Here is a 16167-nt window from a genome sequence, read left to right as displayed (position 1 = left end):
TAGCCTATAGTCTTAGTGTCCAGTCCCTTTTTCTGTCTCACATATATCATTCGTTTTCAAGTTTGCATTAGACTTTTTTGAGCTGTTGGCTTCTATTGCAAATCCTCATTTTTTTTTTGTCTTTGGAATTTTTCTAGTTCTGCTTTTAGTACTTTCTTTTTAGGAATTGCTAACTACCTTAAGCTCCTTTTCCCATTATATCCTTTTGCTGTGGGATCCTGCAGCCCTGTAGATTGTTGTTGAGCTTCTTTTAATCTATATTTTTGAAGTTCAAAATACTTCTTTAAGAACATTTAGTGTCCTGTAAAATCCATACGTTCAGTATGATTGCATTTCCACACTGTTTATTTCTTTGATTTTCCTCTGTTAGTTAGTAACAGGTCAAGGACTGCTGATCTTCCTGTGCTTTTTTCAAACTTCTAAAGCAGAAATTTGTCAGGATTGTGAGTTAGAAATTTCCAGGGAGGTGCACTTTTGGCAGGGTTTATCTCCCCATAGAAAAAAAGAGTCTGTATCTCAACAGACAGCTGATTCAACATCTTTAAGAAGGAATGTAAGGGATGTGTGTGTGAGAGGAGGTATTCAGTGAACATAATAGAATTTGAATTTGGTAAATCTTGTGCAGATCAGTCCAGTTCTGTTATTGTGTTCTTGACCTTTTTTTAAAAATGACTTTGAAAAAGTAGTTTTAGATAAGTAAATATATACACAACAAGGATAACAAACTGCAAATGAGAAAATAAAGCACTATTTGCCCCGAGTTTCACAAAACTTTGATTGCTCACCATTTTTCTTTTGACCTGTTTTGTTTTAATAGCATACAAAAGCTTTTTTTGTTTTGTTTCTGTACTATAATCTTATTGGCTCAGGTACATTATTCTAAATTCCTACAAAAGCCTATGAATGAGGAAACACCATGGTTATTTTTGCACAAATGTGGACAATGTATTTATAATTAAATTACTCTTCTTGTTTAGATACATACATCACTGATTAATGGGAGACCTAGTGCTGATGATCCTTCACCAACATTACTGGAGTTTACCTCTGCAAGATATATCCGTCTCCGATTGCAGCGGATAAGAACTCTTAATGCTGATCTCATGACCCTTAGTCACCATGATCCTAAAGATGTCGATCCTATTGTTACAAGAAGGGTAAGCAGGTGATGTTCATTTATCAGTGTGTTTGAAACCTATTATCTCTGCTTTGATAGAATTTATCCTAAAATAGGCTAAGATCGAGAGTACTTGTTAATTTTTCAGCATGGAAAAATTAAGACACTTGCTTATCATTGTCTTACGGGGTGCTTTTTAAATACTATTCCTGGAAATTAGGACTACTGAGATATACTAATATGCTAAAATAGTGTATATGGTGATGTGATGAGACATGGGCTACTTTTCTGACCCAGCTTCCCAAACATGACAAACCATCTGTAGTTAAATCAATGTTTCCTTTATTAGGAACGCCAGCAACCCCAGCAAAAAGTTTATCTCTCACCACAGGCTAACAAGTCTGTCCGGCAGGGAGATGAATAGTTGTCTGCCACATCTACTCATCTCCACCCCCTGCCTTTTATCCCCAGAACTAGAGTGGGACTTCGCTAGCAGCGGTGGCTCCCAAGGATATTTCCTTGGGAGCCACCTTGGGAGCCACCCACATATTTCCACTGCTCTCCTGTCCTCTGTCTTCTGTGCATCCGCGCATCAGGCACTGGACCCAGCTGTTCCTCCTCTTCCTCATCAGCCATCTCCAGACCTGGGGGCTGTTGACTCTCCATCTGAGAGTTGACAGAGGGTCCAGGCTTCACCTCTGTCTCTCTCTCTCTCTGACAGTTCCATTCACTCTTCCCCCTTGGAGCTCTCAGGTTGCCTTGATGCTGACCTGACTCCCACGCCTCCTCCTTATCTGATTTGGCTGCTGGAGGGGCCAGCTGTCAACAGGCCACAACAGCTACCTTCCACATTAGTCAACTATCTGTTTGGTAACTATGACAAGGGATTTAAGTATGGATTTAGAGCTCTTTGAGGGTCAATTTGTTTATTACCTAGTTAATTAAACATTAGTAAACAAGAGTTGCTCTTCAAATACAGAACTGATTGCTGAAGCCAACATGTGAGGCAAGGAGCATGATACCATGTTAGAATGCACTGCCTTAACTCTGACGTCTAGCTCATAAACCTTGTTCTGTAAAAATCAAGAGTATATACTCAATTTATGCCCTGAGTATAGTTTTATATAAAATACAGGTAGCATCTTGATGTCGTGATTATATTGCAAACAGTGCTTTGTTGTAGAGCAACAACAATAGTGGTAAAGTAGTATTGTCTGAAGCAGGGGTGTCAAACTTGTGGTGTCATATTGTCGTCACGTGACATATTGTGACTTTTTTCACCTTTGCTAAAACAGGTGTGGGCGTGGCCAGTGCCTGACACATCCGGCCCTCAGGCCGCAAGTTTGATACCTCTGATCTGAAGGCTCTAATACTATTTTACACTTAGCTTAACCTAACAGGTGCCATGCTAAAACTATTCTTGTTTCATTTCTATGAGAAGGAAGACGTATAATTAATTTTTAAACTTTCTTTAAAAACAACCTTATTAAAAATATTTCTATATATTAAAGTAATTTTAATTTTGAACACATATAAATCTGAGCTCATACAATATAATGTGTTGTATATGTATGTCCTTGAACAGTTTTATGTTATTTGTAGGTATTTTTAGATCTAGCATAAGAATATGACTTCAGTGCCCTGACTGATCAATGTAATTTGTGTATGTGTGTGTATGAAGACCTTCTCATGTAGATCTCATATGTAAATTCTAACTGAAGTCAATTGCAATTTAGAAACTGGATTTTTAAAAAATTGTAATTAAATATTTATGCATCATTTTTTCTAATGAATATTGGCCTATTCTAATATTAAATGCATTAAACTTAATGAATCAAACTTTGCTTTATTTAGTATTACTACTCAATAAAAGACATCTCTATTGGAGGCATGTGCATTTGCTATGGCCATGCTCGAAGTTGCCCTTTGGATAAAGACACAAAGGTACAATTTTTTAATTTCTTCCTACAGACAAATATACATTCTTGCCTTTTTTGAAAAACAAGATTATTTAGAAAGATAATATGGTTGTCTGCTATTTATTGAAATGATAGTATTTCTGACATTTTTCTTTGCTTTCTATCATATAAACTTTACATGAACTAAAGGGCCTTTTAAATCAGTGAACAAATATATACAAATCCAAAAATGCTTACAGGAATAGGAACAGACATCCAGTGGATTGCTTTAACATTAAGTAGGAATTAAGAAAACATGCTACATAAGAATGTATAGACCCAGTTCAAATGCATTATGTTTCCTTTTCTGGACATCTTTCCTTACCAAATAAAGCTACTTTGTATACACAGTTACACATTCATATATAGATAACATCTGGGTGCAAACAAACAGCTGTGCAGACATGACAAGTGTTAACAATGCCTAAGCATTGCACAAGCACACTGCCTTGTGAAAACTAGTTTAAGACCTGAATCATTAAAATGTCTTAGATTTTTAAAAAGTCTCTTCACATTTTTCTGCAATTATTTTCATAGCTAAGTGCTTGAAGCATCTGAGGAATTATTTTGTAAATGAAATATATACTACAGTTTATCTTTCTATATTATGCTTTAATGTATTATTAGCTTTTTGTCTCTAGCAAATTTACCTCTATGGTAATTTGTTTATTTTTATACAAAATGCTGAAATTACTTATCTGCAATCATGCACCACATATTAATATGCTTTATCCAGAGTATCAGATAGGTGATGAAGAATCATGAGATGGAGTAAATTAAGAGTGACTTGTTACTGAGAGTTGGATTTTTAGAACCATGAAATTTAACAGGCTTTTAGTTCTTGCTGTAAAATAAATGGTTTTATTATTTTATAAGTAGAAAGAAAATAGGACAGTGTTCATGAAATGGACAGTTAAGATCCAAATAGATTACACAGAAGTGGTGTTTAATGAAATATATGAAGTCACAGAGAAAAGCCAGCCGTGAGGTCAAACAGAGACTTACCATTTTAAATACTATGCAATATTCGTTTTCTGTTATGTGGAAAACCAATAGTAAAAAACAAACATCATCTGGAATTTTGTTTTCAGCTCTAATGAACCAGATAAGCAAAGGACTGAAGTAGCAATAAAGAATTTTTCAAATGACTACATTGGCATATCAGCTTCAGCTGGACTTTTTCCCCAGCTTTCAAGCCCAGGGTTTCCATATAGTCTGCCTTTTAAATAGTAACCAGGTTAACCTTTGCTCCACCTTTTTCAGAACAGTCTATGTTGGGTAGAAACAGATATAACTTTCTCCAATTCTTTATTAAATCATTCAGTTTTTCATATCTATGTTTAAATAAATATCCACATTTACACCTTGTAGAATCGGTCTGCGTCATCAACAAGCAGCTTTGCTTGTGGTATCTGGATTTTAAAAGAAGCTTTTCCCTTTCCTATCTCTTTTGTTTTTCTTTTGTTCATACTATTGAACTACTTGTATTTATCAGTTTCTTAAGCTATTGTTACTTTTTCATTGGATTCCTACAACTCTTACAGATGAGATTTTGCACCAAGGTTTTGTATAGACTTGTAGTATACACAAGAATCTATCCAGCCCTAAACATTTAGAGGATATTTCAGGTATTTCTTAAATCTGAGATAAATAGTTTTGTCTTAGGGTGATTGGTAATATAATTATATTATAATTTATTTCCATGTAGAAACTACAATGCCAATGTGAACACAATACTTGTGGTGAAAGTTGTAATGAGTGTTGTCCTGGCTACCATCAGGCACCATGGAGACCTGGAACTATTTCTGCTGGCAACAAATGTGAAAGTATGTGGTACTAAGTGACAGCTCCTTTAAAGTTTACCACTTTACTGATTAGATAAGTAATCCATCCATCACTAAAGCCATGAGTTTGACAAGGGGAATTCTCTTTAATGATGCATTTCTAACACTCAAAATTTATGAGTTGTAAAATTTAAAGCAAGCTTGTAAAATCTATAAACTTTTCATTATTTCTTTGGAGCATAAATTATCAGTCTGTCACCCTATTTCAAGTAAAATTTAGATATTCATTTAATTTTCATTCTAATCTTTACATAAAAGATATAATCCAGTATCTATATGTTTTGAGGAACAGAATGCATTTATTAACCTGAATATCTCATGTTAGGTATAAATATATTGTAGAAAATTAGATGTGAATTCATAAATAATCTTATTAGAATAAAATTGGAAATACTAAATAAAGACTAGCAGCATAGTACTCTTTTTTACTATAAGGTGTATTAATAAAGCTATTTTGCTTAGTGAAAGATGGGAGACAAAAGTTTGTTTGTTTGTTTGTTTGTTTGTTTGTTTGTTTGTTTATTCCACCCATCTCCCTGATAAGGCAACTCTGTGTGGCTATTAATGATTATGTATTTTAATAGAAGATTACAGTCTTCCATCAGTATTTAATATTGAGTGTTATGTAAAATGATAATTTTGTGTGTAGAATATAATGTGTTCAGTTTGTTTAGCTGGTTGATTCACTTATTCACACACACACAGACACACACACACACACACTAAAAGAGTATTGGTTTTTTTTAGGATGCAACTGTCACAACAAAACAGAAGATTGTTATTATAACCAGAGTGTAGCAGATGAAAAAAAAAGTATAAACATATTTGGTCAATTCAAAGGAGGTGGAGTATGTATAAATTGTACACAACACACCACTGGAATAAACTGTGACATGTGTAGTGATGGCTACTACAGACCACAAAAAGTAAGAGAATTCTGAAATATTGTATATCATTACTTGTAAACAATGCTAAATGTTCATATCTAGGTTTTTTTTTTGAGCCTTACTTCTTGTTCATTTAATATGTGATTAAAACCATGTGGATTCATACTGAAAGGAAAATGGAAAGGATTCTAGGAAGTCTTTGCAGCCATGTAAAAACAATTTGTGAAAATAGTATCTTGTGTATATTTTGTGTTATTGTACTTGTTATCTATATGTATATAAACTTAACATTTGTCAAGAGGTCATTAACAAATACATATTAAATCAAAAGAAGGGAATTTCTGGCTTATAGGACCCTGTAGTAGCAATTTCTCAATTTAAGAAACTATCCCATGAAGTCTTTTGCTGTGTTATAGCATCATCTATGCCAGTTTCCCTATATCATGTCTTTTCCCCACAGAGTCATACTCAAGTTGTAGGGCCAGGGTTGTACAGATGCTCATGTTTTTAGAAATAAATCTTATGTTCATTTTTGTAACATACAGAGTGTTTCCCGGTGCCATAATAGCTGTTCAACATTACCTCATTTATGCTTGCATTTATCTAGTTTTTGCCTTGCACTCATCCCATGAAAATAATTAATTATTCTTGCTGTATGATGTATGTCTTCATATATACTCCTAAACAGGAACAAGAATTCATTTTCAATAGCATCAAACAATTAATAAAAAATAAAATATTCCAGGTGTCTCCTTATGACAGCAATCCTTGCTGTCCATGTGAATGCGATTTATTTGGGTCCTTTGGCTTTGACTGTGTTAAGGATAATAATCATGCTGGCTCCCAAAAAGGTAAGAAACAACCAAACATAAAATTAAATTCAATTTATTTGGATCTTATTAGTACCTTTATGAAGAATAAATAACTTTCGATATTGTATATGGTGACAGCAGCAAGATTATTGATAAGTCAATATTGGAAAAATGAAGCTATGCCCACTATTGAAGAATGGACTTTGAAGATGGCCAGTTTTGCAGAGATGGCGAAGATTTCAGCATATTTAAAAGACCGAACTCAAGAGACTTATGTATGGGAGTGGAAAAAGTGGATAGATTATGTACAGAATAAATATCAAACTAGGAAATATCAGATAGCTTTTAGCTGAATGAATGTATTATGTAGGGATAGATTAATTGAGTTTTATGAAGGTATAAATAGTATATAGGGGGTGGAGGGGTTTAAGTCTCATAAAATGTATTTTTGATTAGGATTTTATTTTGTGGAAGTCCTGGGGGGAAAAGGGGAGGGCTAGGGAGGGTATGGAGGGTTTGGGGGGGGGAAATTGGGGACAAAATGTATTTGTAAAACTTTTTAAATAAAAAAAAAAGAATAAATAACTTTCTTAAATTTGTTTTATTTTTTTCAAGGTATTCAACCTGGTCAATGTCATTGCAAAGAAGGGTATGCTGGAAAAAAATGTGACCATTGTGCCTTTGGCTACAAAGGTTATCCAAATTGCATACAATGTAATTGTAGCCTCGTTGGCAGCATCAATGATGATCCATGTACTGAACCTTGCCTTTGCAAAGTAAGTACATTTCTGATCTTTACTTTGATTTACTATACAATGGTACCTTGGTACTTAATTGCTTTGAAACTCATCAAATTTGGTACTAAATGCATTTTATATGAAAATTTTGTCCTTGCACTCATCGTTTGTTTGGTATTCAATATATAAGCTTGAACTTGTGGGTGTCAGCTGTCTTGTGACTCACTACCTTATTCCTTATGGGAAGAAATTGTTTGGTACTCATCATTTTTGGTACTCATCTGCCTCCTGGAACTAATTAATGATGAGTACTACTGTACTAAAAATTTAATAATAATACACTTTAAAGTGGAAATTTGTCTATTTATTTATTTTGGGAAATTTCTCTCTTAATAGCAATCCTATATCTAACAATTAAGTTGAGTTTAAGCAAAAATATCCTAGATCGGGATTTAAACTAAGATACATGATACAAGTATATCATACATTTTACATTGGCTTATATATCAGATTCTGTGAGTAAATCTTGGCATGGAAAGAGCAATTCCAAATTAAGATGATATTGGGGGGGATGCTTGTGAATTCATTAGTTGATTTTTTTTTAACCATTCACATTTACCCACACATTATTTACTGAGGAGCAAAAGTCTACTATCTATAATGAAGTTGATGTTCTAATATGATTTTATAAACTTCAAGAAACTTCATTTACCTAGCATTAGGCTCAATATTGCCAAAATAAGAAACTGAATGAAATTCAAACCAAAAATGATCATGGCAAAAATGATCATGGCAAAAGTTGACTTTTTTTGTGACCATGAAGTAGATTGACTTTTTTGAACTGATAATTATCAGTTATGTGGCACCTGTGGCCTCAGTATCCCTAGCCAGTATGATGATTGGTATCTTTGCTTATCATGTGACATTCCTAGTATAAAATACAAGTACTTATCGACACATAATATATAAGGGGTGAAAATTTTCTGCTCAATACTTTATTTCAGAAGAAAAGTCCTAGAAAATATTAAGGTAAAATTGCTAACTACGTTTTATTGTATGCTGGTTCTGATTATGTTCATAGGAAAACGTAGAAGGAGAAAATTGTGACCGTTGCAAATCTGGATTCTATAATCTCCAAGAAAGAAACCCACAGGGTTGCACTGAATGCTTCTGTTTTGGTGTTTCTGATGTGTGTAAAAGTCTTCCTTGGTCCACTACTAAGGTATAATATGACTAATATCTCACAATTAGTATCTCATTTGTTTTCCTCAAGCATGAACACCCTTCCTGTGTTAATCTTGCTTGGCAGGCATTCCTTCTCAAACTGATTTCCATAAATGCTTTTACTCTGTTAATTATTTCACTCAATAAAAACTTAGGTGTAAAAGACTGCAATTTAGGTTCAAACTAAAAAGCCAAATAATATCTAAGAAATGGAATATGATAAACATAATGGATTGGATCCCAAATGAGAAAAACATAATTCATACTTCTATTTTATATGTGTTTAATTTATAAACAGCGGCAAATTATCTAAAGATATAATATTTGAAAATACTGTTCAGTTGCAGGTTTGCATACAATTTCCCTATTGAAAACCAAGCACTAATAGTTAAAGTAAAAGAGATACTTGAATTTGAAGTATTAGTAATTTAAAATGTTTAGTTTTGCAACTGAGTATTGCAATAATATTAGTTTAAAAACTGTTAAAAGTGTTTTCCAGTAGGGGACTGTTTGTATACTAGCATTGCATGTCATGGAAAACAGGAAAGTATGGGATAGCCTGGGAAGCCACTCTCTAATGATAAGAAATATTCTACCACCCTACCTAGGAGAAATGACTGAGTGCTGCCACACTCAAATCCTGGCTGGGCACATTTCTCACAAGGGTAATACCTCCTCCATGCCCTAATAAGTTTTACCAATACATGCCAGGCTGGCTCTTTCATCTATTATTCAGTTAGGAATGACTGAGGCCTTATTACATGTTGATTTTACAGGTTTTGCTATAATATTGTTCATGCTACTATTCTAGTAAGATCTGAAAATTGTTATTTTTGTACACGTATAATTGGTAACTTACATATGTTGCTATTTTCATATATTACTATGAATTGATTTAAATGTATAAACCTGTAAAGTATGAATTGATTTAAACCTGTAAAGTATGAGGCATCTTCTGGAAGATGTATTCAAATCTTTCTAGGTTATCTCTAGAACAGGAATGTCAAACTGGCAGCCCATAGGCCAGATGTGTCACGCCCAGCCCACGCCCAGCCCAGCTCCGCAAATGGGAAAACGTTGTGAAATGTCACATGATGGCAATGTGACACGGCGAGATTGACACACGTGCTCTAGTACTTCTGATGGACAGCTTCTTCTGTTTGCTAGCAGTCCCAATAGAGAAGCATTATCTGTCTATATGTAGGCATACTACATATGACTACATATTACATAAAGCCACTCAAACTCTTTGTACTGCTATTCTGAAACCACATTCCTATATAAAGCATTTTAATGCTTTCTTTGGTAAAAACCATATCTTGTGATTTCTATTTTGCTTATTACTCTGCCCACAATATCATATTGTGGGCCAAATAAAAATAGAGCTTTGCTAAAGGAAAACACACACAATCACAAACTTTCTCTCTGTTTCTTGATTACTTAAATGCTTCATCAAGTTTCCTGTTTTATTAAGGTGTCTTCTATGACTGGGTGGGAGATGACAGCTCTATATTCTTCAAAAACTATACAACCTCAAGAAGATCAGTTTGATAAATCTCATCAAATAACTATTAACGACACTGAGGTTGCAAAAGTACTAAACCCTCCTTATTACTGGTCTGCACCTAAATCATACCTTGGAAATAAGGTACGTATGGAGGAAATGTGTTTTTTTCAGTGTTCTGTGTATGTATCAAGTTTTCTGCATTGCATATTCACTTTATTATGTATATAATGTAATGTTTAAAAATGCATAGGGCATCTTTTACTAGGAATCTTTTATCATATTAGGATTATTAAAGTTATATCTGGAATATAAGTCATCTTTGCCTCCGCCCAAAAAATATTGGTGTTGGAATTAAGATGCAAACATTGTGCGCAAAAAGGAATGTGTATTTAAATATAGTAGCTGTTCTTCCATGTCTGTATTTATGATTTACTCATTGTACAGGAAAGATTTGATTTAAGAAATATTCAGAGAACTGTTGCAAGATACAATTTAGATGTTAAACAATAATTATATTTAGGCACTGCAGTTGTTCCAAAAACTAAGAATCAGTTTTGAAAATTTACAATTTTATGTAATGGAAAGATAGTGAAACTAAAAAGAAGTTCGGAATTTTAAAAAATCAGAATATGTAAAACTCTGTCAAGTTAGACATAGATGTTAGAATGTGATGGTAAATATAGAAAATAAGATTTTTCTTAGGATTTATTTGTTTTGTGTCTAATCTAGCATTTTAACAGATAATTTAATAAGAAATCTTAAAAAGGTGAAAACTATGTTATTTGATGAAAAGTTTATATTTCATCTTCATATTGCTAAATGAAAAAGAAGATAACAAATAACACTTTTGAATTCTTGCCTTTTATGCTTTCAGCTCACTGCCTTTGGTGGCTATTTAAAGTATACCGTGTCATATGATATTCCCATGGACAGTACAGATAGTGACTTGGTATCTAGTGTTGATGTTATTATCCAGGTAATCGTGTTAAATGGGCAAGGATACAAAGTATGAATGCATAAAGTATTCTGAATGCTTTTGTGGGAGAAAGTTCCTGACTTGGTACAGGTAGTCCTCGACTTACGACCATAATTGAGCCCCAAATTTCTATTGTTAAGTGAGACATCTGTTGTGAGTTTTGCACCATTTTACAACTTTGCTTGCCTCAGTTGTTAAGTGAACCACAGCAGTACATAAATTAGTAACTTGGTTGTTAAGTGAATCTGGTTTCCCCACTGACTTTGCTTGTCAGAAGGTCACAAAAAGTGATCACATGACCTTGGGACTCAGCAATGGTCATAAATATGGATCGGTTGCCAAGCGTCTGAATTTTGATCACATGATCATGGGGTTGCTACAAAGGTTGTAAGTATGAAAAACGGTCATAAATTACTTTTTTTGGTGCTGTTGTAACTTTGAATGGTCACTAAATGAATTGTTGTAAGTCGGGGACTACCTGTAGTTCTTTCTTCTGATAGAAGTTCTTGTTCCTTTGGCAGTGCTTCCTAGAGGGTTTTCTCAATTTCTGCAGATGGTCCTTTAATGTGGTGATATTTGTGTACTCTGTTAGTGCATCTGATTTAAAGTCAAGAGTTGTCTTCTCCATCATGGTGTCTTCCAGTTGTATTGAGACTTGATTTGGATGGGGAAGTAAAGATGTTAAGTGGGTTTTTATGGCTAAGTGGGTTTTGTTTCCATGAAAATGTGTTTAAATTCATGATCTAGGCATTTCTTAATATTACTTTACACCTGGAAAATTGTATAAGATGGTTTGAAAGAAATTAATGGTGTGCAGAAGGTTTTGAATTTGGATTGTTCAGCATACACCTATTTGAGCAGAGTTTAGAAAGTGGAAGGTTTTGCACTTGAAACATACTTTTTTTTCAAATCTTGATGTACTTCCAATATAATTGATGTATAGATAAAGATATATGACATTTGAAACTGATGTTTTCCATTAAGAACAGTTTCAGATTCAAAACATATTACATACTCTTAAAAGAAATGTAAAGTTTGGAAAAGATAGAGTGGGTTTTGGGGAAAAGAGCAATGTTGGGAACCTTGTATGGTTTCCATTAAGTGTAATTTTAAACAATTTCCAGTTATACTTTAGAAATGTATAAAACAACAATACCTGTCATTTCAGGGCAATGGACATATTCTGTCTACAAGATCTGAAGGGCTGTCTTTACAACCATATGAGGAATATTCCAGTACAGTGCATCTTATCTCTGAAAACTTCATTGATTTTAATACAAAGAAGTCAATAGATCGAGACATCCTGATGACAGTTTTAGTTAATGTGACCCGTATTCTACTTAGGGCGAGTTACAACACTGCAGAAAAATCTGTATATAGGTAATGTTCAGGTTCCCAATTTTTTTTAGTTAAATAGGATTAAGTGGTAGGGAATGTAAAAGAATAACAGACAAATAATTTGAACTGAAATTGCAACTTCCTGTATTATCCATTACCCATATTTGCCAGGATCCTGGCTGTATTACACATGTTGTAAAGCTTATACTGATTACAACTGGATTTTATTTAGAACTACTGAATGTATAATAGATTATGAAATGTATTTTATGTGGAATTATGCGTTCAGAACAAGAAAGAATGCAAAATTTTAGTTGTGCATTTGTATATTTTGTGGATATGCATTATTTTATACAGTGAAAAAAAACAATACATTGTTTACATTGTTGATTTCCCATTTTTATGTGATTACAGATTGGACTCTGTGACTTTGGATACAGCAAATGCTAATCTCATAGATCTGTCTTCAGCTGTACATGTAGAATATTGTGAATGTCCACAGGGTTACTCTGGAATATCTTGTGAAGTAATTTCAATATTTTATTTATTTATTTGTTATGTAATAGTATTGCCTCATTTTAAAAATGGGTTTTCCAAAGGGATCACATGATCAATTTACTTATCAGTGAACCCAGATATAGAAGTACAATCAAAAAACATCAGCATGTAACCAAGTAGTAAGCAGCAAAAATCATCAAGCACAATCAGTAACCACTGATCATCAAAACCAAAACAACCCTCCCAAGTAATGTATTTAAAAGGCCATATTTAATAAATATGATCAGAATTAAATATATTAGAGAATAAAATGTTACTTGCCAGCACTGCCAAAATGATACAATATGTGCAGTCATTGCTTCTTTCAGAAAATTCCAAAATTGTGAGGCATCTACCATAAAGATGTCCTCCTCAGTGAATAAGACTTCTAAAGATTGATTGATTGATTGATTGATTGATTTTCTTCCTTTATTATTTTTATATATGACTCAAGGCAGCAATACTACTTCCTCCTATTTTCCCCAAAACAATAATCCTGTGAAGTGGGTTGGGCTGAGAAGAAATGGTGGACCCAAAGTCACTCAGTCAACTTTCATGCCTAAATTGGGATTAGAACTCACAGTTTCCTGGTTTCCAGGGCAGCACCTTAACTACTATACCATACTGGCTTTTAAGATAACTCTAGTAACTGACTCTAAGATAGCCACTTAGCATGCATATTAGGACAATACAGTGTGATCCAAAGGGAAAAATATGACTTTTAAAGCATTTAATGGGCACCAATGTGCATACCAAGTCATTTTTTCCCTTCAAATTTGGTTTTGTGTCATATCCCTAATCTATATAAATTTTTAGAAGTTTACATCAATTACAGTCTACATACAAACTGCCTTTTGATCTGCAGTTTTGAAAATTGCAGTGCCAAAATACCATTTCCTATTCTGTCTGTCTAAAACAACTTCACATATTTTCCACTTTGGGAATAACATAACCTCTCTCTTATATTTTTTAAGGAACCTGGTGAGAGTTCATTTTCCCTATAGCTAGATCTAAAATTAAAATCATATAATTGTTATCCTTTCTCTTGTGAAAACTGTTATTATTATTATTTATTATTTATCTATTAATGAAACTCATAAGGATATTAATATCTTTAGAAAATATTTTCTAAGAATTCAGATAGTTTAGCTCGCGTTTGAAATTATTGTCAGGCATAGAGTGAGATCTCTATGCAATCAGTTTTTGTTAAATTTCCTGAAAAAGCATTATAGATCCAAAATCGTAAAGTCTTATTTATAGGTAACATCGTTTGATTTGGTTCAATGGGTTTTCAAAATATCACTATACTGAATCTGTGAGTGCAGATTTATGATAATTAACACATGCTAGCTGTAATTTCTTTCTTTATACTATTTTTAGTCCTGTGTTCCTGGGTACTATCGAGTGGATGCAATACTTTTCGGAGGGATTTGCCTACCATGTGATTGCAATGGTCATGCAACGGAATGTGATAGTCATGGTGTTTGTATTGTAAGTTTGTGTTCTGCTTCTAAATCAAACCATTCCTGGTTTTTAAAATGTTGAATTTTTAAACATGCATCAAACAAGGAGGGATACACATTTTCCTAACTATTTCTGCTACCTTTAAAGCCTACTTTTTTATGCACATTAAAGTACCTTTGAAGCCTGTCTTTAGTTATAACTAATGTAAAACATATTTTATAATGCAAGCTACAGCTTTTTTCCATTCAAGTCAATGGCCAAATTCCTATAGATCTGGATGGAAAAATACTGGAGTATATTATTTTATTATATTATTATTTTTTTGTATGGCCGACCATCTCATCAAAGTAATTCTGGGTGGCTCCTAACTGGTAATTAAGTTATTTTTTTAAAAAACCTATTGTGAACATTATTTCCAGATAATATTTTCTTATGCATTATTTCTTTAACGATGGAATGAAAATACCTGAATGAATTGTATGATTCCCAAATTAAAATACATTTAATTTGCTTTCATTCCCCATCAAAGTAACACAGCTAATGTATGAAATCAAATGTGTGTATCAGTTCTGGTAAAGGGCGCATGCATAAGTTGTTGCTGTGAGTTTACAAAAGCTTATTGCCACTGGCATCCCTGTTTCTTTGTGTTTGTTCTTTGAATACTAAATCTGCATACTTTTTCATATTGAGCTCCCTCTGGGAATAAAATTCCATCCAAATTAAGTATCAAAAGGCTTCTTGTGTGTTTATAGGCTTGTGAGCATAATACCACAGGGCAATCTTGTGAGCAGTGTTTGCCAGGATTTTACGGAATGCCTTCGAGGGGAACCACAGAAGATTGCCGGCCATGTGCCTGTCCACTGAGAAGTGCTACTAACAAGTAAACTGCTTATTGGGAATGATATATGAAAACTCCAGCAATTTCAGACAGGCGGGGCCACTAAGGGACAAGAGAGCAGAGGAAGGAGAATCAGAATGGGAAGGGGGAAAGTCAAGACAAAAATTCCACTTCATTCTTCTGAAATGATCACTCTTGTTGGCCCAAATGGAGAAGTTTTGTTTTTCTCAGTTTTTTTTTAAAAAAGTTAAAATGTTCCTTCTTGGAACGTAGTGCCTTTCTTGAAAAGTAGTGTTGCGTGCTGCTCAATATTTTTTAAAAAATCTGCTAGCATTTTGCTATTTATATGAAATAGTAGTAATTTAAGCTGAGTCTTGCCAAGTGATTGGTAGCAGTCCAGTAAATGTTTCAGACATTCTGGAGGGGTTTATCTTTTAAGGGATTTAAAAGTTTTTCTCTCCTAAGTACTGAATCTTTCAGATACTATAAAGTTGTTTATGCAGATGGACATGCATGTAGCTAAGAATGAAATGGTGTATATACTTATACAGGTATAACACAATTTGAAACGGTAATGAGTATGGATTGATTTTGAATAGGCACATACAGGATTGTGCACTGATTGTATTTTCAGTGTCCACTAATTACTACATTGTGCAGTCATGAATTGTGCATGTATTTGATGTATTAACTTTATATAATCTATATGATAATTCTTAAGTTGTTTATTTTTAGTTTCAGTCCTACTTGTCATTTGGATAACAGAGATGAAGTTGTCTGTGATAAATGTGCTCCAGGTTATGCAGGAGTCAGGTGTGAAAGGTATGGAGTAGCAGAAATTGTTGTTAGTCAAATATAATTAAACCTAAATACAGCTCTATACGAACTAATGGTCATATTAGTTCTTGTGAACTCTTCACTATTCATA

At 33.5% G+C, this 16167-nt stretch overlaps 1 protein-coding gene across 1 annotated transcript in view; it reads left to right on the top strand.

The window, feature by feature from the left end:
* Positions 1–16167, top strand: part of LAMA1 (laminin subunit alpha 1) — an 88647-nt gene that overhangs the window by 18863 nt on the left and 53617 nt on the right. Inside the window, exons 5-18 of the mRNA XM_070940992.1 lie at positions 978–1157; positions 2972–3061; positions 4784–4901; positions 5667–5845; positions 6552–6657; positions 7234–7394; positions 8437–8577; positions 10054–10227; positions 10961–11062; positions 12231–12442; positions 12815–12926; positions 14318–14428; positions 15154–15281; positions 15975–16061. Coding sequence (XP_070797093.1) covers positions 978–1157; positions 2972–3061; positions 4784–4901; positions 5667–5845; positions 6552–6657; positions 7234–7394; positions 8437–8577; positions 10054–10227; positions 10961–11062; positions 12231–12442; positions 12815–12926; positions 14318–14428; positions 15154–15281; positions 15975–16061 — 1901 coding nt within the window. The remainder of the gene's footprint in view (positions 1–977; positions 1158–2971; positions 3062–4783; positions 4902–5666; positions 5846–6551; positions 6658–7233; positions 7395–8436; positions 8578–10053; positions 10228–10960; positions 11063–12230; positions 12443–12814; positions 12927–14317; positions 14429–15153; positions 15282–15974; positions 16062–16167) is intronic.

This window comes from Pituophis catenifer, unplaced genomic scaffold (genome assembly GCF_029215685.1).
Source record: "Pituophis catenifer annectens isolate HBS135680 unplaced genomic scaffold, rPitCat1.0.hap2 SCAF_3, whole genome shotgun sequence".
Classification (NCBI taxonomy): domain Eukaryota; kingdom Metazoa; phylum Chordata; class Lepidosauria; order Squamata; family Colubridae; genus Pituophis; species Pituophis catenifer.
Note: the sequence above shows the minus strand (reverse complement) of the source record. Positions and strands in the feature narration are given on the sequence as shown.